The sequence below is a fragment of the Cucumis sativus genome, chromosome 1, assembly GCF_000004075.3.
Source record: "Cucumis sativus cultivar 9930 chromosome 1, Cucumber_9930_V3, whole genome shotgun sequence".
Classification (NCBI taxonomy): Eukaryota; Viridiplantae; Streptophyta; class Magnoliopsida; order Cucurbitales; family Cucurbitaceae; genus Cucumis; species Cucumis sativus.
In genome coordinates this window covers 25,685,137-25,704,984 of record NC_026655.2, presented here as the reverse complement: position 1 = coordinate 25,704,984, position 19,848 = coordinate 25,685,137, and the positions used below count along the sequence as shown (strand labels likewise).

Here is a 19,848-nt window from a genome sequence, read left to right as displayed (position 1 = left end):
GTTGCTTGTTTATTGGTCAAATTTCAAAAGCTTTTTATTGTTTATTGACATTTCACTAAAGTTTTGAAAACATATTCACATAATTTATTTTATTCGATGCATGAAATATTTTAAAAGACTAAATTTAAATAAGTTAGTTGCAAACTTAGCCATTAAAGGTAAAATAATTAAGTATATAACAACATTTTTTAAAAATTAAAAATATAACAAAATTTGTCAAATTTTATAAATGATAGAAGTCTATCACCGATAGACCATGTTGTAAATATTGGTCTATCATTGATAGATCATACAAATCTATCAATGATAATTTTGCTATATTTACAATTTTTTTAAATGTTGATATATCCTTAATTATTATTTCTAAAATGATCATCAATTATAATTACCCAATTTAAATTTATTGAACCACAAATACTACCATTAAACATATGAAAGTACACACTAAAATCATACTTCAAAATAAATGTACTAAAATGTTACTTTATTTTTTTTTAGTTCGATGACTTGTGGAGTTTGCGAGATTCAAACTCCTAACTTCGTGATACAATTTGTGATGCTCAAGTTAACACTTATTTTATTGTATTCAAAAATTATATAATCGTATAAAAGATATATTTACATAAAGTCATAGACCTCCAAATTAAACAGATCAAAGCTTTGACCCAAGAATATCATATATTTCTATGTATATTAACAAACTTCATCACTGTGTGTACATTTAGTATAGATTCCATCATTAGTTGCAAGGCAGCCTCTCAATAGAAAGCTTCGTGATAATATCACCATCAGAATGCAGTCCTCTTAACCAAAGAAATCCCTTGAGGATTCCCACCAATTTCTTCCAAAATTATCAATAAGTTGCCATTTGGACTTAACCAATCGCGGGGAATGTGATACCTGAGATTTTGAAATGTTTATCAATGGTGATAGCTAGAGAAAAAACTTTGAGGGCATGCTTAGTTAGGAATGAATTTAAAATGGTAAAAATGATAATTGAATGTAAAACTTTAAAAGTAAACCTTCAATGATTAAGGATATGCTTTTAGAGCGATTTGACTTACCATTTCTGAGAGGGTCCACCACAATTCCACAAGCATTTCTTCTCAGTAAAGAATCCAGTATAACTGCATTTGTTACACTTGCCCCTTGCAATATATCCAGGAAAATAGCGGCCAATGCTCCGACCGTTAACCCATATTTGACCTTTACTCATGCTGCTCATGTCTAAAGCCAATGGTTCATTACCAGCCGGGGTATTGAAAGTGGTCTGCGGATTCCACGGGTGAAGTTTTCACAATAAAAAAAGATGTAGAAATTAAAGGATGCTAGTTTGAAATTCGCTCACCTTGTACCATGTGAGGGGTTGCTTTTGAAATGAGCCTTTCATCCATTGCACAGAATTACTTCCTTTAACAGAATAAAGATTCAAGATTTCTCCTCTCAAACCAACCTGCTCAGGAACATTGTAATTGAGATTCTGTAGCTTCTAAAAGCATTACTACTGTTTTTCAAGAATACAGAAAAGAAAAAACAGAAAGTGAAAGCTCCGGTACATCGATTTGGTAATGTACCTTGTAAGACCATTTATATTTAGACATGTCTCGAGTGCCCTCGTTCAGACCCTTCAACGTGACAGGGCCTAAAACTCCAGCATTCCAAGTATCAAAATGCAGGCCAACATTCTGACATAAAACAAATGAAAAGGTAAGTCGATTACATAATCAATAATAAGAAATATGGTAACATAGAAACTAACCGGAAATCAATAATAAGAAATATAGTAACGAAGAAACTAACCGGAAGACCGACAGTAACACTCAGCATGGAAAGCTTGTTAACTCCTTGCTTTAGATTAACATATTTACTGAAAGTTATTCTGGGATCCTCCAAACTCCCATATACACTTCCTACATTCAGAAAATAATATTGCTACGATCTTAGAATCATTTAGCTAATGCTCGGAAGTTCTTTAAGTTAAAAATGTGTGTGTTTAAATGTACCAGATAGTTGGCCATTTATGAAAACATGCAAAATATGGCCTGCCGAATTGACTGTGAGAAGGGGCCATTGTCCGCTCTTTAGAAAGCCTTCAGTCGAATCAATCCTTATACTAAGAAAGATAAACGTGGGACAGAGTAAGATATAACAACATTTTATGCTCAAAAGATGGTGAAAATTCATTAAGTATAGAGGACTTACTCTGTCATGTACCACAAATAATCTGTTGTGTCCCAGGTGACGCTTACTTGCTCCACTAACCCATCCTTGGTTGTTGTATCCTTAGCATAAGCAGAGGCAGGTTCTTCTTTGTACGAAAGCCACCAAAATGAACTAATTGGCGTCATTTTTGCCTGGTAACTTTTAACCCCAATCTGTAAAGATCCCTTGCATCAAACTTCATCTTTTCAACATAGAAAAGATATTCAAATAACGCCACTTTGGCTTATTAAGAATTTCAAAGGTTTCATAAGCCTATGTTTAATCATTTTGTTTCTTTAACAATCATTTTCAGACGCAACACGTAATTCTCGACAACCATATAACCATAAGAAGATTTGGAATAAATAATTTTGGATCTCGCCTTACTCTTGCAGTGTTGAAAGTTACAGTTTTGCAATCAGGAAGGATGCTGATCGACCATGGTGGTAGATCGTATGGGTGATTCCAAAAGTTGACCCTTACAAAAGCTGATGTATCATAATTTGCTAGGAAAGCAGCACATGCCCCTGAACTTGACTTGAAGACACGAGCCTTCAATAATCATTGAAAAAATCAAATTAGACTGTCTTTCAAAGAAAAATGCAATTGTTCATAGATATTCTTTCAAAACCCACCTCTTGATTTTTCCCAAGCCATGTACTGGTAGGATCTGCTGATACTAAAGCAGGTTCGCACAACTTGATGGCTTTGTGCAAATCTCTTAGATGTCCCCATTTCGGTTCCCTTAATAGGCCTGTCAAAACCACAAAAAATTATCAGAGTAATAGAAGCATCTAATAACCTATTTTTAGAAGCTACTATTTCAGTATTTCTAAAGCATACCATATTCATCTATTGGAGCATCAAAGTCGTAGCTAGTGGTAACGAAAAGACCAGATGTTCGGCCAAAGTTAGTTCCTCCATGGTACTGCCATATGAGAAAATTTTAACAGATTTACAGATGTGAGATAATTCCATTCATCAGTTAACCTTTACTGAACACTCAATAGCTCATTACCATATAATAATTGACGAGAGAACCACCATTCTGTATGAATCTTGCGACTGAAAAGGCCACATCTTCAGGTGGTCTGTAAGGAGTTGGACCACCAAATGCAGTGTACCTTGAATATTACACAAATGAGAAGAATGTCAATTCTAAAGGACCTCTGGTGACATGCAAGTGATCTAATCCCTCAAAAGTCAATTTCTTTTTTCTCGGACTTTAGCCAATACAGAGGATAAATCACATACCAACCGCTCCAGTTTTCTGTCCATATTTTGGGTTTATAAATCTGGTTTGGTTTGAAATTTTCGCAGTAAAACCCATTGCAGGTGTCAATCTGAGAGACATAACCACCATGAAGACAAAAGTTTTAAAAGGGAGAATATAGAAAATGACAAAGAAAGCTTATCTACAAAATCCACAATTCTACTGGTTTAGTTCAATAAAATAAAAATTATACTTAAAAAAGAAGACAAGCATTTATGCTGAAGAAACCATAGAATTTTAACTGATCCAGAGACAAAGTCAAAACTTCAAAGAATTCCCAAAAAGAATAGAAATAGGGGAAAACAGAAGATTGTATTTCATTTTCGCCTTCAAAGGATTTAAGACATTGAGAAATACAGCAAATGACAAATTCACATAGTGATTGAAATAAGCAAGAGAAACATATAAAAAAAGACAAGTATGGGTCCAAGTGTATCAAATTTTTTTTTTCTAGTCTCTTTCATTCCATCAATAGTTTGAACGAGTCAGAAACAACCCCAATACATGTTCCTCAGCAAAGAGACATCCGCAAAAGGAAAATAAATCCACAACAGAAAGAGATTAGAATGGCTTACCAAAGGGTCAGGAGCATCCTCTTGCTTGCACATCACCCATGGGACTCCAGTTTTAAGACCTACCGCCATTTGAGCAGCCCATTTGGTATAAGATTTCCCTGGGGCACCTATTTCCCATTCCACTGGTCCATATTCATTCTCAATCTGTCATGCCAAACATTGAGACAAACAATGTAAAGTGTATCACTGTTAATGTGTTTTTATTGAATGATAAATATGCAGGAAACCCATTCTGAATATGAGCAAAGATTTTTCTTCACATGTTTGGAAGTTACCTGAGACAAAATAATGGGTCCTCCCTGGGTGTGAAATAACTTCTCCCACTTCATCATATCAACAATCTTATAAACGAATTTTTGCATAGCCGCCTTTATTAAAGAAAATTAGATCAGTTTTTTAAGAGTAAATAGGCCATAAAATTATTTGCTTCGGGAGAGTCCATGGACATTTCAGCATTTTCTAACCTTGAAAGGTGCATTGTCTGTCCTAAAGGCAATGCCAGGAACAAACTTTAGCCAAATAGGAAATCCACTGAATTAGTGACATTAAAAATGGGAGGGAAATCAGAACAGAGCCACATGAAAATAATTTATATATAAGATAAGATTCTGGTAGTATCAATTTATTTTACCCATAGTTCCATTCTGCACAGACATACGGACCGATCCGGAGATGAACATATAAGCCTGCTTGCTGCACCAGCTTTATAAACCTCACCAAGTCGTATCTTTCCTCAAAGTAATACTGTACATTTGCACATCAAAATATCAAAAATACTAAAACAAAAGAATTCAGAAAGCAAAGACAAAATGTTTTCCCATGCTACCTTGCCAGGAGAAGGTTCATGGCCATTCCAGAAAACATATGTCTCTATAATATCCAACCCTCCATCTTTAGCCTTCTGTATGAGGTCCGGCCACATCTACAACCACCACAAAAACCCAAGAAAAAGTTTTAGAAAGAGATAATATAAAGCACCAGCGATTCACCGTGGATGTATCTAAACCTGGGGTGTGCTTCTTGGGTAATGAATAGAGCCAGAAATCAAAATTCTTCTCCGACCATTAATGATGATGGCTTTATGGTCATAAGTCACGGAGCCTATTGTAGAACAAACCCATGTAAGCAGACACAAAAACAGCAGCACAGTCTTTGGCATTCTGAAAATTTTGCAAGCCAGCCCCTCTGGTCCTCAACAGCAACTTGTTTTGTAGCTCGCTCTCGTGCAGAGATAATATATGTTTTCAGTGAGAGGCAACAGAAGCGAGCGCATGGATTTCTTATTCTTCTTTCTACCCCTCCCTTGCCCTTGTTTAAAATGGGCAGATAGAGAATGTGAGAGGCAGATGCAAGACCACTGAAGGAATGGTGAGTTCCGCTGCAAGAGCAAGGTGCTTTTTATAAGCATTTAACAAAGAGACAAAAGAAAAGGACAATGTCATCGACTACTTTTAGAAAACTGCCTCTGCCTCTGCCTCTACCTCTACCTCTGTCCTATTTTCAAGCCAAACATTTTGGCATTTTTTAAGGTTTTATTCAACTGCATCTAAATTTTGGATTAGATAACTAAGCCCTGAATTTTAAACGTAATTAGGATTCATACCTATAAACAAATTTGTGTCTTTTTTTAATTATAAGAATAATGGTAAGAGTTTTAATTTTTTTTCTTTTAATTTCTATTATCATACATGCGTACATGTGTGTGCGCGCGTGCCTACATATAACAATGTTGGTTTGTCTTCCAAAAAAAATGCAAGTATGTGAACACACTTATAACTCCTTGTAATAAAACAATATAAATAATCAAGTTTTAATTCAAAGTCTAAAAAGATTAGTTATGTATATAGAGTCAAATTGTGTTCTGTAATATATTAGAAAGATAATTTTGGTTCAGTCTAGCATTGTTCTTCTTCGCTTTCTTTTTTCAACTTCTTTTTATTATATGCCAGATGTACAAGCTTGTATTGGGTTTGACTGAGCTATTTTTAAATTTCATTCTATTTTTTATAATATTTTTGGATAAAAGGATATGATAAGGATGCCAAGGAGATAATTTTAAGAGTGCTATATTTATCTTAGAATATTTCTTATAACAATTTTGTAACTATCTTTTTCTAAAAATAAGAATTTTGAAAGCATATTTCACAAAAAGGATAAGGCAACAACCTAATGTCGAGGAAGAGGATGCCCCCTCCTAAAGAAAGTACTTGCACAACTTTACCAATTATGTAAATTCAACAATCATATACGTAGGGAAGTTAAGCTTGCAAATCATAAAACTTTGTAACTAATTTTTAAAAACTAGGCTTATTTACTGATAACTTTTCTCATGTTGCAACTAATCTACCGTTTTCCTTAAAAAATTTAAAACTTCCTCCTCAAAAGAAATAGACAAGTGAAATTTTAGAAACCAAAAGGTAATCACGAAATCATTATTAAACAAGAAATCAGAAGATTTGGAAATTTTGAAAAGGACATAAATATTTCCGAATGTGAATTTCAAGTAATGAAGGTAATATAAGAGAAAAAGAAAAATTATTTGCTTAAGCAATACAATTACTTGCTTGTAAAGAGAACAATTTTGCGAAAATGACACTTACTTGACGATGCTAAATCAAGAAGCCTTTACATCAAACAAGAGTTAAAACCTAACAACATGAACTATATTCAGTTATTTCAATACCTAACACTATCCTGTCAAATTTGCCCATTAGTTAATTAGTTATGGAACCAAATTAATTCATATCTGTTTTAACATTCATTGCACAGAAGTCAATGGGCAAACACGAACATTTCACCGGTGAGAAAATCTGATATGATAAGATAAATCTACAGAGAGATCCATACCAAGAAGACAAAGGCAGGTGCTCCTCCAGTAAGTCCCTTGGCCAGACTACGGATTTTTCTAGAAGACGTCTCTTCATAGCTGCAAATGATATTCACTGTGGTTAGCATGACCCTTTCCATGAGAAGATGAAAGTTGGATTTTATCTATTGAAATGACACTCACATGACGTCTGAAAACAGCCATTGCATTAGATGATTGCACTAAAATTTGATCTAATCGAACTTCAAACTGAATTTATCAATAGTTTTCCATGATACGAATCATCATCTAAACAGAGACAGATTATAACCATAGCCTACAATCGAAACATCTGTGTTTTCATTGTTGCAATTACATTCGTTCTAGCATCCTGTCACAACCTTTAAGTCAAGGATGACAAAACATAGAAACTTCAGATCTTCAAGCTACCTTTTAAATCTACTACTAGAAAGACCATTGTTGTCCATATTACTGATTACTTTCCTTCAGTCAAAGAAGAAATGATTGTTCACTCATTGTTCCAATCACAGTCCAAGTCAAGTATAGGAGATTCAGAAATGTAGGATATCCAAACCCTTTCAATGGCAGGAGGTCCACCAACTACAATGGTGGAAGCTGATGCATAACATAGTCAAATGGTCTCATTTACAACAAAAGGAGAGAAAAAATTTAACACCACCATTATCAATGACTCCTTACCATTATGCATTTTCCCGAGCATTTCAATACAGGATGAAAAAAAATGAACAGGTGGAATTGGGTAAAAAAATATTTGAAGAAAACTAGAACAAATTTCTTCATTTTTCTTTTCAAATAAAATTTTGAAAAATATTGCGAGAAGAAATTCAGGACAGAGAGCAACTTCACTACTTCTAGACCAAGTAACAGGTGAAAGAAAATATCCTCAACAATGAACAAAGGACCTGTCCAAGAGTCAACCTTCCTATTCCTAGAGTTTTGGATTAACCCCCTTGCTCAATATTAAAGGTGGAATGCTCCTATAACTGGAGGACTTCTATTGAACAAGCGTACAGAGGACTCTTCTTTACTGATGGTCAAGTTGACCCTCTTTTGCTGGAAGGTAGAACACAGATTTGAATTATGAAAACGAGTTCCACCCTAAGTTTCATTAAAAACATGGAGCCTCCTAGAAAAGAGCTTGGGGCTTTGCAACACACTCGTATCCAATCTCTCGTGGCTTTCCATTTTCATCAATGGTAGCACAGTGAAAAGATCTTTCAATACTGCCTCTTAATAACCATTAAATATAGATTTGAATCTTCATGCCCTAATAATATTAATTACATTGTGGCAGTCTTTCCAATGTATCTCTTCATCCATTTTGGGCACAACTCTCGACATGTTTTTTGATTCACCCAAAAGACCTCGTGCCATTGAAAATAGTTCTCTTCACTTACATACCATATATCATCCTTGTTCTAGCCAACGTGGTACTTCGACCACACTCCAACATCTCTTCAATCAATTCTTAATGTAGTAACACAAAACGTGTGAAAAAAACGAAAATGAGGATGATATTTGATCGAATGAATAAAGTTGCATATAATCTCCTCCCAAACCAAACAATGGGTTATCTTCTAATTGGTATCACAGTAATCAAAGGGAATTAAGGCAGAAAAAAACGCCAGAAAGTAAATAGTAAAAGCATACAGACTCTGATCAACTTGAATAAAACGAAAAGGAATGCAAATTCATCATTTGACACTGAAAAACTAACATAACCCAGATTTCATTAAGCTAAAAAGCGAAAATTCCGATCGAACTTACATAGAAGAGGAAGCGGCAACAATGAGGCCATAGAGGCGATCATTGAGACCCCAGTTGGGAAGGAAGAGTTGAGAAGGTGACTGGTAACAGGTTTGGGCGCCTGCAGAAGCCATGGTCAACGAAGTTACAAAATGCGAAATGGGAAAATCATTGAAATCAAAAGAAAAATGTTGGCAAAGAAATTCAATCTGAACTCACCATCAAATGCAGTGAGGAGCAAAGAGATGGTTTCGAGTGGAATTGAAGAATGGAATGGAGAGCTTTGGAGAAGCTTTGGAGACTGTGAAGCTGAGCTGAAATGTGAATGACAATGACTTGGACCGATTTTGACTATGAAGTTGTAGTTTTTTATTTTTGACCTACTCGTTTCTTAAATTTGAAAATTAGACCTTCAATGAACTCTTTAGTAACTATTAATTCAACTTTCAAACTTTGATAAATGTATAATAAATCCAATGGGAGAATTAAAAAAAAATAATAGGATTGTTTTTAAAGAGAATAATTATTGTAAATAGTAACATTGTAAAAAATATTTTCAAAATGTATCATAATTTTATATTATATCAATGATAGATACAGACTTCTATCGATGTCTATAGGGGACATGATAGAAACCAATAGAAGTCTACCTATATTAGTGATAGAATATAAAATTTTGTTATATTTTAAAATTTTTTTTATATTTTAAAAATTTTGTGATTCACCTTGCTACAATTTAAAATTTTTAATTATAGCAAAATGAATCAAAATATTTATAAATTTTTATAATATAATTTTATCAAATTTTGTTATATTTAGTAAAAATTTAGAGCAATTTTGCTCTTTCAAACTATTTCGAAAAAGTATATTTTCTTTTCATAATTAGTTTTTGGACCTTTTCAGGTAAATTGCCAAAATTAAAAAAATTGTGTGTAAATTATTTTTTGAGTTAAAGATATATTTTGTTATTTGTGTAAAGATTTTGTGGTTATTTTATTACTATTGGAAAGTACCTCTTTTTATAATTTAGTCACATAAGTTTTAAATTATTATATTTTTAATCAAGTTTAGATTTTAGTTTAAATTTAGTTTCTAAATTTGAAATGTTGCAATTTATATCATTAATGTTCCAATTTTGTTTTAACCCAATCTTTAATGATTTTCTTTTCTAAATACTCTTTTTTTTTCATGAAAGTGGTAAAAGATACTAATTAATTTAAAAGAATTTTAATTAAACTTCACTATTTTTCTCAAACCTAAACTAACTTTAATATAGATTGATCTTCAAACATATTAACTGAAAAAACATATCATTTAAAAAAAATATAGAAATGATTGATGAAATTTATATCTATAAAAACTAAATCGAAACACCAACATAAATATAGTTCAATCGTAAAATGAAATATATATTAAACCAAAATGTTAAGAGATTTGAATCAACTTGTCCACGCACTAAACTAAAAATAATAATAATAAAGTCGTTGGTCAACATGAGCATAACTTAATAGTTGTGGCATCTAAAAAATCAAATTATGAACAACATTAACATATTTTCATTTAATTAATTAAGACATATATTTTGTCGACAATTTCACACGCATATATATATTAAGTGTGTAGATACATATATATATATATTCACGTGGTTGCAGGGTTTGGGATTGTGGTGGGTGTGAGAAGCTTGGGAGGTGGTTCCGATTCAGGTTAAAAGAAGCTTTCCAAATCATAAGCTTAAAGTGCAGTGAGGATGTAGAACTTCCATAAGAGGAAGTTATCATCGTTGAGCTTCACCAAATGTTTGATTAATAGTGAAGATGCTTCAGAGCTCTTAACACTGAGTAGAAAGATTCTTCATGAAGATGAGGAGTTTCATAGATAGTTTTTTTATTTTTTGGAGAAGATCTGCATAAATAATCGGTAAAAGAAGGTGATATGTAGAAGATATACAAATGAAGACGATCGAGCAAAATAAAAGATAAAGGAAGAAGATAGTCTGCTGATGCCGAAAGGAAATGAAAGAAGTCGGGGTAAGAAGTTGATTAGACTATCATGACTCTAATACCAAAATAAGAAATGAAAAGGGATGATGAAGTTTGACAATACAAAACCTTGGCTTTCATTTATCATATTTTGGTACTCTACAAATCACAAATCACAAATCACAAATATTTAAAGAGAAACAGAGGTAAAAAAAACTCTTGCCTACACTCGCACATAAAATAATTTCTCACATAACCACCTGTTTCTCAAACAAATATTTGAGCCATTGCCAAGAAAAATAGAAAAAAATAAAGCAAACAAATATTAAATGGGCTTGAATCCGTGGGCTATCTTAACAACAGCCTCAAAAGAAAGCCTCACGATGATATCACCATCAAGTCCTCTTAACCAAAGAAATCCCGTCAGGACTCCCACCAATTTCTTCAAAAATTACCAATAAGTTGTCACTTGGACTTAACCAATCGCGGGGAATGTGATACCTGAAATTTTGAAATGTTTATCAATGGTGATAGCCAGAAAATAAAGTTATCTATAATCATTCAAAATCAATTTTGATAAAATGATAATTGTATGTAGAAGTCTAAAAGTAAACCTTCAATTGATTTTGAATTATTAAAGATATGTTTTAGAGTGATTTTACCAGACATGTACTAAATCAGTGTGCAATGGTAATTAATTTTACCATTTCTGAGAGGGTTCACCACAGTTCCCCAAGCATTTCTTCTCAGTAAACAATCCAGCATAACTGCATTTGTCACACTTGCCGTTTGCAATATATCCAGGAAAATAGCGGCCAATGCTCTGACCGTTAATCCATATTTGACCTTTACTCATGCTGCTCATATCTAAACCCAATGGTTCGTTACCAGCTGGAGTCTTGAAAGTGGTCTGCGGATTCGAAAGGTGGAGTTTTTTCACCATATAAAAATATGTAGAAATTAAAGGATGTTAGTTTGAACTTATCTCACCTTGTACCATGTGAGGGGTTGCTTTTGAGTCAATGAGCCTTTCGTCCATTGCACAGAATTACTTCCTTTATCAGAATAAAGATTCAAGCTCTCTCCACTCAAACCAACCTGCTCATGAACACTGTAATTGAGATTCTCTAGCTTCTAAAAGCATTATTACTGTTCTTCAAGCATATAGAGAAAAAAAAACAGAAAGTGAAAGCTGAGGGTACATCGATTTGGTAATGTACCTTGTAAGACCATTTATATTTAGACATGTCTCGAGTGCCCTCATTCAGACCCTCCAACGTGACAGGGCCTAAAACACCAGCATTCCAAGTATCAAAATGCAGGCCAACATTCTGACATAAAACAAATGGAAAGATAAGTCTATTGCATAATCAGCAATAAGAAATATAGAAACGAAGAAACTAACCGGAAGACCGACAGTAACACTCAGCATGGAAAGCTTGTTAACTCCTTGCTTTAGATCAACATTTTTACTGAAAGTTATTGCGGGATCCTCCAAACTCCCATATACACTTCCTACATTCAGAAAATAATATTGCTACGTTCTTAGAATCGTTTAGCTAACGCTTGGAAGTTCTTTAAGTTAAAAATACGTGTGTTTAAAATGTACCAGATAGTTGGCCATTTATGAAAACATGCAAAAGATGGCCTGCCGAATTGACGGAGAGAAGTGGCCATTTTCCGCTCTTCAGAAAGCCTTCAGTGGAATCAATACTTATACTAATAAAGATAAACATGGGACAGAGTAAGATATAACAACATTTTAGGCTCAAAAGATGGTGAAAATTCATTAAGTATGGAGTTCTTACTCTTGCATGTACCACAAATAATCTGTTGTGTCCCAGGTGATGCTTACTTGCTCCACTAACCCAGCCTTGGTTGTTGTATCCTTAGCATAAGCAGAGGCAGGTTCCTCTTTGTACGACAGCCACCCAAATGAACTAATTGGCATCATTTTTGCCTGGTAACTTTTAACCCCAACCTGTAAAGATCCCTTGCATCAAACTTCATCTTTCCAAAATAGAAAAGATATCCAAATAATGCCACCTTGGCTTATCAATAGTTTCAAATGTTTTCCATAAGCTATGTTTTCTCATTTTGTTTCTTTAACAATCTTTTCCAGAGGCAATATGTAATTCTCGACAACCATATAACCATAAGAAGATTTGGAATAAATAATATTGGATCTCGTCTTACTTGTGCAGTGTTGAAAGTAACAGTTTTGCAATCAGGAAGGATGCTGATCGACCATGGCGGTAGATCGTATGGGTTATTCCAAAAGTTGACCTTAACAGAAGCTGATGTATCATAATTTGCAAGGAAAGCAGCACATGCGGAACTTGACTTGAAAACACGAGCCTTCAATAATCATTGAAAAAAATCAAATTAGACAGTCTTTCAAAGAAAAATGCAATTGTTCATAGATATTCTTTCAACAGCTACCTCTTGATTTTTCCCAAGCCATGTAATGGTAGGATCTGCTGAAACTAAAGCAGGTTCGCACGACTTGATGGCTTTGTGCAAATCTCTTAGATGTCCCCATTTCGGTTCCCTTATTAGGCCTGTTAAATCCACAAAGGATTATCAGAGTAACAGAAGCATCTAATAACCTATTTTTAGAAGCTACTATTTTAGTCTTTCTAAAGCATACCGTATTCATCTATTGGAGCATCAAAGTCGTAGCTAGTGGCAATGAAAAGACCAGATGTTCGACCGAAGTTAGTTCCTCCATGGTACTGGCATGTGAAAATTGTAACAGATTTACGGATGTAATATAATTCCCATTGATCAGGCAACCTTTACTGAACATTCAATAAGTCATTACCACATAATAATTGACGAGAGAGCCATTATTCTGTATGAATCTTGCGACTGAAAAAGCCACATCTTCAGGTGGCCTGTAAGGAGTTGGACCACCAAATGCAGTGTACCTTGAATATTACACAAATGAGAAGAATGTCAATTCTAAAGGACCTCTGGTGACATGCAAGTGATCTAATCACTCAAAAGTCAATTTCTTTTTTCTCGGACTTCAGCCAATACAGAGGATAAGTCACTTACCAACCGCTCCAGTTTTCTGTCCATATTTTAGGTTTATAAATCTGGTTTGGTTTGAAATTTTCGCAGTAAAACCCATTGCAGGTGTCAATCTGGGAGACATAACCACCATGAAGACAAAAATTTTAAGAGAGGAGAACATAGAAAATGACAAAAAAAGCTTACCTACAAGATCCAGATTCTACTGGTTTAGTTCATTAAAATAAAAATTGTACTTAAAAAGGAAGACAAGCATTTATGCAGAAGAATCCTTAGGATTTTAAATGATCTAGAGACAGTCAAAACTTCAAAGAATTCTCAGAAAGAATAGATATAGGGGGAAAAGGAAGATTGTATTTCATTTTCACCTTCAAAGGATTTAGGACATTGAGAAATACAGAAAATGACACATTCACATAGTGATTGAAATAAGCAAGTGAAACATATAAAAAAAGACAAGTTTGAGACCAAGTGTATAACGGGAAAATCCACCAATTGAGACGGGCAAAGCAAAGAAGGTAAAGTCGTTAACATTGAAGTACCACAAAGAATGAGGTTCACAGAAACAAAAAACAAACAAACTCGGGAACTCAAAAAAGAACAGCAATTTTTTTTCTAGTCTCTTTCATGCAATCCACAGTTTGAACGAGTCAGAAAACAACCCTAATACATGTTCCTCAGTGAAAAGACATCCGCAAAAGGAAAATAAACCCACAACAGAAAGGGATTAGAATGGCTTACCAAAGGGTCAGGAGCATCCTCTTGCTTGCACATCACCCATGGGACTCCAGTTTTAAGATCTACCGCCATTTGAGCAAACCATTTGGTGTAAGATTTACCTGGGGCACCTATTTGCCATTCCACTGGTCCATATTCATTCTCAATCTGTCACACCAAACATTGAGACAAACAATGTAAAATGTATCACTGTTAATGTGTTTTTATTGAACGATTAATTTGCAGGAAACCCAGTTCTGAATATGAGCAAAGATTTTTGTTCATATCTTTGGAAGTTACCTGAGACAAAATAATGGGTCCTCCCTGGGTGTGATATAACTTCTCCAACTTCATCATATCGACAATCTTAGTAACAAATTTTTGCATGGCCGCCTTTGTTAAAGAAAATTAGATCAGTTTTTTAAGTATAAATAGATCATAAAATTATTTGCTTCGAGAGAGTCCATGGACATTTCAGCATTTTCTAACCTTGAAAGGTTCATTGTCAGTCCTAAAGGCGATGCCAGGAACAAACTTTAGCCAAATAGGAAATCCACTGAATTTTTGAAATTAAAAATAGGGGGGAAATCAGAACAGAGCCACATGAAAACAATTTATATATAAGATAGGATTCAGGTAATATCAATTTATTTTACCCATAGTTCCATTCCGCACAGACATACGGACCGATCCGGAGATGAACATATAAGCCTGCTTTCTGCACCAGCTTTATAAACCCCACCAAATCGTATCTTTCCTCAAAGTAATACTGTACATTTGCACATCAAATTTTAAAAAGTACTAAAACAAAAAATCTCAGAAAGCAAAAACAAAAAGTCTTCCCATGTTACCTTGCCTTCAGAAGGTTCGTGGCCATTCCAGAATACATATGTCTCTATAATATCCAACCCTCCATCTTTTGCCTTCTGTATTAGGTCCGGCCACATCTACAACCACCACAAAAACCCAAGCAAAAGTTTTAGAAAGAGATAAATATAAAGCACCAGTGATTCACCGTGGATGTATCTAAACCTGGGGTGTGCTTCTTGGGTAATGAATAGAGCCAGAAATCAAAATTCTTCTCTGATCATTAATGATGATGGCTTTCTCGTCATAAGTCACGGCGCCTATTGTAGAACCAACCCACGTAAGCAGACTCAAAAACAGCAGCACAGTCTTTGGCATTCTGAAAATTTTGCAAGCTATCCCCTCTGGTCCTCAACAGCAACTTGCTTTGTATCTCAATCTCATGCAGAGATAATATATGTTTTCAGTGAGAGGCAACAGAAGCCAGGGCACGGATTTCTTCTTCTTCTTTCTATTCCTCTCTTGCTCTTGTTTAAAATGGGCAGATAGAGAATGTGAGAAGCAAATGCAAGAACATTGAAGGAATGGTGAGTTCCGCTGCAAGAACAAGGTGCTTTATAAGCATTTAACACAGAGAGAAAGAAGAAGAGGACTATGTCATTGTCTTCTTTTAGAAAACTGCCTCTGTCTCTGCCTCTATCCTACTATTTTCAAGCCAAACCTTTTGGCATTTTTTCAGGATTTGTTCAACTGGATCTAAAATTTGGATTAGATAACTAGGCCCTGAATTTTAAACGTAATTTGGATTCATTCCATCTTCACTTCACAAGAATACATACAAAATTTGTGTTTTTTTTTTAATTATAAGAATACCGGTAAGAGTTTTAATTTTAAATTTTTATTTTAATTTATTTTTTATCATACATGCGTACATGTGTGTGTGTGTGCATGCGCCTAGATATAACAATGTAGGTTTGTCTTTTAAAAAAAATGTAGGTACGTGAACACACTTGTGGCTCCTTAAAATAAAACAATATGCATATTTAAGGAAAATCCCTCTGGACTTACAATTTTAGTACAATGCATAAATAATCAAGTTTTAATTAGAGTCAAGTTGTGTTCGGTAATATATTAGAAAGATAATTTTGGTTCAGTCTAGAATTGTTCCTATTCACTTTCTTTTTTCAACTTCTTTTCGTTATATGCCTTATGCCAAATGTTCAAGCTTGTTTTGGGTTTGACTGAGCTATTTTTAAATTTTATTCTATTTTTTGTAATACTTTTGAATAAATAAATACGGTAAGGATATCAAGGAGATAACTTTAGGAGTGCTATATTTAACTTAGAATATTTCTTGTAGTAATTTTGTAACTATCTTTTTTTAAAATAAGAATTTTGAAAGCATATTTCACAAAAATGATAAGGCGACAATCTAGGGTCGGGGCAGAGGTTGCCCCCTCCTAAAGAAAGTAATTGCATAGATTTACCAATTATGTAAATTCAACAATCATATACGTAGGGTAATTAAGCTTGCAAATCATAAAAAATTGTAACTAATTTTAAAAAAGATAACTTTTCTCATGTTGTAACTAATCTACCCTTTCCCTAAAAATTTTAAGACTTCCTCCTCAAAAGAAATAGACAAGTGAAATTTTAGAAACTAAAAAGTAATCACGAAATCATTATTAAACAAGAAATCAGAAGATTTGGAAATTTTGAAAAGCACAAAATACTTCCGAATGTGAATTTCCAGTAATAAAGGTAATATAAGACAAAAAGAAAATTGTTTGCTTAAGTAATACAATTCCTTGCTTGAGGAGAGAACAAGTTTGCGAAAATTACACATACTTGGCAATACTAAATCAAAAAGCCTTTACATCCAACAAGAGTTAAAACCTAAGAACATGAACTATATTCAGTTATTTCAATACCGAACACTATCCTGTCAAATTTGCCCATTAATTAATTAGTTATGGCATCAAATTAATTCATATCTGTTTTAACATTCATTGCACAGAAGTCAATGGGCAAACAAGAACATTTCACCGGTGAGAAATCTGATATGATAAGAGAAATCTACAGAGAGATCCATACCAAGAAGACAAAGGCAGGTGCTCCTCCAGTAAGTCCCTTGGCCAGACTACGGATTTTTCTAGAATACGCCTCTTCATAACTGCAAATGATATTCACTGTGGTTAGCGTGACCGTTCCCATGAGAAGATGAAAGTTGGATTTTATCTATTGAAATGACACTAACATGAAATCTGAAAACAGCCATTGTATTAGATGATTGCACTGAAATTTGATCTAATCAAACTTCAAACCGAATTTATCAATAGTTTTTCATGACACTAATCATCATCTAAACAGAGACAGATTATAACCGTAGCCTACAATGGAAACATCTTTGTTTTCATTGTTGCAATTACATTCGTTCTAGCATACTGTCACAACCTTTAAGTCAAGGATTACAAAAAATAGAAACTTCAGATCTTCAAGCTACCTTTTAAATCTACTACTAGAAAGAACATTGTTGTCCATATTACTGATTACTTTCCTTCAGTCAAAGAAGAAATGATTGTTCACTCATTGTTCCAATCACAGTCCAAGTCAAGTATAGGAGATTCAGAAATGTAGGATATCCAAACCCTTTCAATGGCAGGAGGTCCACCAACTACAAGGGTGGAAGCTGATGCATGACATAGTCAAATGGTCTCATTTACAACAAAAGGAGAGAAAAAATTTAACACCACCATTATCAGTGACTCCTTACCATTATGCATTTTCCCGAGCATTTCAATACAGGATGAAAAAAAATGAACAGGATGGAATTGGCTAAAAAAATATTTGAAGAAAACTAGAACAAATTTCTTCATTTTTCTTTTCAAATAAAATTTTGAAAAGTATTGCAAGAAGAAATTCAGGACAGAGAGCAACTTCACTATTTCTAGAACAAGTAACAAGTGAAAGAAAATATCCTCAACAATGAACAAATTTCCTGTCCAAGAGTCAACCTTCCTATAGTTTTGGATTAACCCCCTTGCTCAATATTAAAGGTGGAATGCTCCTAAAACTGGAGGACTTCTATTGAACAAGCGTACAGAGCACTCTTCTTTACTGATGGTCAAGTTGACCCTCTTTTGCTGGAAGGTAGAACACAGATTTGAATTATGAAAAGTAGTTCCGCCCTAAGTTTCATTAAAAACATGGAGCCTCCTAGAAAAAAAGCTTGTGGCTTTGCAAGACACTCATATTCAATTTCTCGTGGCTTTCCATTTTCATCATGAATGGTAGCACAGTGAAAAGATTATTCAATCCCGCCTCTTAATAACCATTAAATATAGATTCGATAATCTTCATGCCCTAGTAATATTAATTCCATTGTGGCAGTCTTTCCAATATATCTCTACAATGGTGCAATATTATCCATTTTGGGCATAAATCTCGACATGTTTTTTGTTTCACCCAAAATACCTCTAGTTCTCTTCACTTACATACCATATATCATCCTGGTTCTAGCCAACGTGGTACTTCGATAACACTCCAACATCTCATCAAACAATTCTCAATGTAGTAACTCAAAACGTGTGAAAAAAACAAACATGAGGATGATATTTGATCGTTAATGGATAAAGTTGCATATAATCTCCTCCCAAACCAAACAATGGATTATCTTCTAATGGTTTCACAGTAATTAAAGCGAATTAAGCCAGCAACAAACGCCAGAAAGTAAACAGTGAAAGCATATAGACTCTGATCAACTTGAATAGAACGAAAAGGATGGAAAATCCATCATTTGACAGTGAAAAACTAACATAACCCAGATTTCATTAAGCTACAAAGCGACAATTCCAATCGAACTTACATAGAAGAGGAAGCGGCAACAATGAGGCCATAGAGGCGATCATTGAGACCCCAGTTGGGAAGGAAGATTTGATAAGTTGAATGGTTACAGGTTTGGGCGCCTGCAGAAGCCATGATCAATGAAGTTACAAAATGCGAAATGGGAAAGTCATCGAAATCAAAAGAAAAATGTTGGCAAAGCAATTCAAACTCAACTCACCATCAAATGCAGTGAGGAGCAAAGAGACGGTTTTGAGTGGAATTGAAGAATGGAATGGAGAGCTTGGAGCTTTGGAGAAGCTTTGGAGACTGTGAAGCTGAGCTGAAATGTGAATGTCAATGACATGGACCGATTTTGACTATGAAGTTGTAGTTTTTGACTTTTGACCTACTCTTTTTTTTTAATTTGAAAATTAGACCTTCCATGAACTCTTTGGTTAATATTGAACTTCTCAAACTTTTATATAAACAATTGATACAAAAATGTATAATAAATGGGATGTGAGTTCTCCTACCATGTCAATGCTAGGATAGAAAGTGATATCTATCTATCATTAATTACATCTAAAATATTGCTATATTTTGATTGTTTTAATATAAAAAATGGAACCAAAATATTTATAATATTTAAAAATACAATTTTGTAAGTGTCTCATGAAATTGTGTTATTTGAAATAATTTCAGGAAAGTATCTTTTCTTCTGGTAATTAGCTTTTGGAAGAAAAAATATTTACACACAAAAGTAAATTCTCTCTGCAAATTATTTTTTCACTTGATATTTTGTCATTTGTATAAATATTTTGTGATTTTATTTGGAAA

General features: G+C 33.9%; 2 protein-coding genes across 3 annotated transcripts; both read right to left on the bottom strand.

Annotated features, from left to right (window-relative positions):
- Positions 1-554: 554 nt before the first annotated feature.
- On the bottom strand, positions 555-8,950 carry LOC101218751 (beta-galactosidase). The gene is made up of 21 exons (XM_031880419.1): positions 8,864-8,950; positions 8,666-8,765; positions 6,898-6,976; positions 5,057-5,428; positions 4,877-4,972; positions 4,682-4,794; positions 4,515-4,581; positions 4,326-4,418; positions 4,051-4,194; positions 3,457-3,545; positions 3,221-3,326; positions 3,046-3,130; positions 2,838-2,956; positions 2,590-2,754; positions 2,203-2,375; positions 2,004-2,113; positions 1,801-1,910; positions 1,575-1,685; positions 1,349-1,453; positions 1,065-1,270; positions 555-900 (listed from the first exon to the last, which is right to left on the bottom strand). Exons 4-21 carry the CDS (start codon positions 5,207-5,209, stop codon positions 789-791), a joined length of 2,157 nt encoding a protein of 718 aa, XP_031736279.1. The 5' UTR covers positions 5,210-5,428; positions 6,898-6,976; positions 8,666-8,765; positions 8,864-8,950; the 3' UTR covers positions 555-788.
- Positions 8,951-10,731: 1,781 nt separating this feature from the next.
- Positions 10,732-19,405, bottom strand: LOC101208721 (beta-galactosidase). 2 transcript variants are annotated; one of them, XM_011661680.2, is made up of 21 exons: positions 19,250-19,404; positions 19,052-19,151; positions 17,281-17,359; positions 15,412-15,783; positions 15,231-15,326; positions 15,036-15,148; positions 14,869-14,935; positions 14,680-14,772; positions 14,404-14,547; positions 13,687-13,775; positions 13,451-13,556; positions 13,277-13,361; positions 13,069-13,187; positions 12,823-12,984; positions 12,435-12,607; positions 12,236-12,345; positions 12,032-12,141; positions 11,847-11,957; positions 11,617-11,724; positions 11,331-11,536; positions 10,732-11,127 (listed from the first exon to the last, which is right to left on the bottom strand). In XM_011661680.2, the coding sequence occupies exons 4-21, from the start codon at positions 15,562-15,564 to the stop codon at positions 11,022-11,024; spliced, it is 2,151 nt and encodes a 716-aa protein (XP_011659982.2). In that variant the 5' UTR covers positions 15,565-15,783; positions 17,281-17,359; positions 19,052-19,151; positions 19,250-19,404; the 3' UTR covers positions 10,732-11,021. The 2 variants fall into 2 exon arrangements, with proteins under 2 accessions (XP_011659982.2, XP_031744312.1); XM_031888452.1 differs by lacking the exons at positions 10,732-11,127; positions 11,331-11,536 and having other exon boundaries at positions 11,847-11,914; positions 19,250-19,405.
- Positions 19,406-19,848: the final 443 nt, after the last annotated feature.

Excerpts from the sequence above, each read along its gene's own strand:
- LOC101218751 (XM_031880419.1), bottom strand. The coding sequence starts at position 5,209 with ATGCCAAAGACTGTGCTGCTGTTTTTGTGTCTGCTTACATGGGTTTGT. Across the intron at positions 4,582-4,681 it reads TGTGCAGAATGGAACTATGG|TGGATTTCCTATTTGGCTAA; the intron begins GTAAAATAAATT and ends TCACTAATTCAG. Across the intron at positions 1,911-2,003 it reads CATAAATGGCCAACTATCTG|GAAGTGTATATGGGAGTTTG; the intron begins GTACATTTAAAC and ends TTCTGAATGTAG.
- LOC101208721 (XM_011661680.2), bottom strand. The coding sequence starts at position 15,564 with ATGCCAAAGACTGTGCTGCTGTTTTTGAGTCTGCTTACGTGGGTTGGT. Across the intron at positions 11,725-11,846 it reads AATATAAATGGTCTTACAAG|GTTGGTTTGAGTGGAGAGAG; the intron begins GTACATTACCAA and ends GTTCATGAGCAG. Across the intron at positions 11,128-11,330 it reads GGTGAACCCTCTCAGAAATG|GTATCACATTCCCCGCGATT; the intron begins GTAAAATTAATT and ends TCAAAATTTCAG.